General features: G+C 61.5%; 1 protein-coding gene across 1 annotated transcript in view; it reads right to left on the bottom strand.

Moving 5' to 3' along the window:
• Positions 1-231: 231 nt before the first annotated feature.
• The window catches only part of B4GALT7 (beta-1,4-galactosyltransferase 7), a 10727-nt gene continuing 8522 nt past the window's right edge, over positions 232-2436 (bottom strand). Inside the window, exons 6-8 of the mRNA XM_077746327.1 lie at positions 1694-1777; positions 1306-1410; positions 232-924 (exon numbers count right to left, since the gene is read on the bottom strand). Of these exons, the coding sequence (XP_077602453.1) occupies positions 769-924; positions 1306-1410; positions 1694-1777 (345 nt within the window). The 3' untranslated portion in view covers positions 232-768. The remainder of the gene's footprint in view (positions 925-1305; positions 1411-1693; positions 1778-2436) is intronic.

Raw genomic sequence — 2436 nt, 5'->3', positions numbered from 1 at the left:
GGAAGCTTGGCCTTTGAGGTCTCTCCCATCTGAGCCTCCCCTGGCCTTGGCGTCCCCAGCCCTGCCCCACCCCCCTGACCGCTTATAAGGAAAAGAGTCGCCATCTTTTCCCCCAGCTCTTTCCCCTGAGCTCCAGGTGACAAACTGGTGGCCCGCGACACATGGTTTGCCCTGCCACACTTTTCTGAAGTTTCAATTAGCTGCTATCATTTAAAGACTAACCGATTTCACTTAAGAATCCAGAATTCAAGTTTCTTTTTGAGAACTCAGAAGAGCTGGCCAACCCCAGGCCCGCACTCCTGTGTGGTGACAGGCAGCAAGAGCTGGTCTCAGCCGTTCCCTTCCTGTGTGGCTTGCACAGGAGCCTGCAGTTTAGCCCTGTGCATCGTCCTGGCCACCCACGTCAGTGGCCTGGGCACGAGGCCGTCTGGGGGAAGGGACGACAAGCCCTCAGGTCTGGGCAGCTAAGAAGGGGAGAGCAGGGCGAGCAGGAAGGCGAGGGCGGAGAGTCCCAGGGGAGAGCCACACGCAGCCTCTCTCCATCAATGCTTGTTGCTAGCAGCGTCCCAGGCACCCCTGTGTGTCCTGTCCGGGGTCCAGCCCACCTCCGGGGGTGGGGCTGCTGCAAATGTGCGGCTTCTGACCTGCCGCGTCAGGCTGCCCCGCATCCGCATCCTTCGGGAGTTGGGCCTGCGGCCTGCGGCTTTCTCCAGAGCCTGAGCGAGCAGTGTGGCCTGTGGGCACAGGCTTCCTTACTGTGCAGCCGGCTCAGCCAAACGTGCACCAGGGGGTGGCAGCCTTGTCACAGTCCAACAAGATGTTGAGAACAGTGCACGGGGCCCCGCCCACAGACAGCGCTGTGCGGGAGTCCACACGGTACTTCACGGTACTCAGGCCTCCCTCCCGGTCCACCTTGAATTGCTCCTGGGGAGGAAAGGGGAGAGGGCATGCGCTCAGGGCCCTGAGGCCACCGCTGCACCCCACCAGCAAGCAAGAGGGTGGACATTCTTCGGGTAGGCTAATGCGGCTCCTGAAGAAGAGGTTGCGTGGGGACTGTGGTTCCTGTGTCACAGGTCAGCCAGGGACGCTGGCCAGAGGGCTGAGGTCCTCCCCTGCCCCCCACCTGCATGGACCCCGAGGTCTCAGCTTACCCACAGTGGCCAGGTGCCCGTAACGGCCACTGGCGCAGAATGCCAGGCAGGGGAGGGCAGGGCCATCCGCCCGAGAAGAGCCCAGGGACACGCTCGGCCTGCTGCTTCCCCACATCACCACCTGCCCATCCCCAGTCTGGGGACCAGCCAGCACCTGTTTTTGAGCTGCGATGCGCTTCTGGTCCCTCTTCCGCCAGGCTGGGTCATGCAGGTGGCGAAATGTCTTGTACCCAGTTGTGATTCCCGAGGGGCGGAAAAGCTAAGAAGGCCAAAGGAAGTTGCGTCAGGCCGCCCTCCCGGAGCCGCCCCTGGTCCCTGTCGCTAGTCCTCTGGGGCCCCACTGCCTGCCACAGGCCATTGGCCACAGGCAGGAGCCTGCACTGCCATTCTGCAGAGGAGGTGTGCCCAATGGGGGGGTCGGGCTGGGATCCGAACTGGGGGAGGTCATCCCCAAGCCCCAGGAATGTCATCTGAGGGCAGGGCAGGGAACCGGGGGCAGCCCCGATGGCTGAGGAGGTGGGGAGCCCCGGGGCGAGCGTTACCTGCAGCCCAGCCCCTTTGATGCGCCGGTAGAACTCGTCATCTTCGCGGCCCCAGCCCCAGAAGCGGTTGGACATCCCATTGCACTGACACAGAGACAGGGAGGGTCACTTGCCCCATTCTCTGAGGGTGCTCCCTGGTCCCCCACCGCTGGGGAGTGGGCCAAGGACCCCTCTCTCCCCCTCCTCCCCTGGAGGTTCTAATGGGCATCGGGAGGCTAAAGTTCCCGCATCCTCTGCACTGCTGGGGAACAGCCAGCACCTCCCAGGCCCTTTGCCTGTTCTAAGGGGGCCTTGAACCTGTGTGGCCTGACTGGTTTCTCAAAAATGTCTGACTGGGGGCACCTGGGTGGCTCAGTCGGCTGAGGGCCTGACTTCTGGTTTCAGCTCATGTCATGATCTCACAGTCTGTGAGTCTGAGCCCCATGTTGGGCTCTGTGCTGATGGTGCAGAGCCTGCTTGGGCATCTCTCTCTTTTCCTCTCTCTCTGCCCCTCCTCTGCTCGCTCTCTCTCAGAATAAATGGATAAATTAGGAAAAAAAAAAAAAGTCTGTTGGTGGAAGGCACCTCTAATGGGGAGTTGGCATTGACAAGTGCCAACTCCTGCTGGATTTCTGCCCCCCCTCCTTCTCCTGGGAGGCTCTGCCATGGTCTCTTCCTGGGGGGACAGGGACAGCTGGGCCCTGTGACAGATACCTATTAGCCACCAACTCAGGGCTTCCTTTACATAAAGCTGCCTCCCAGGC

The sequence above is a fragment of the Crocuta crocuta genome, unplaced genomic scaffold (genome assembly GCF_008692635.1).
Source record: "Crocuta crocuta isolate KB4526 unplaced genomic scaffold, BGI_CrCroc_1.0 scaffold218, whole genome shotgun sequence".
In the NCBI taxonomy this organism is placed as follows: Eukaryota; Metazoa; Chordata; class Mammalia; order Carnivora; family Hyaenidae; genus Crocuta; species Crocuta crocuta.
This window is presented reverse-complemented; position numbering and strand designations above follow the sequence as displayed.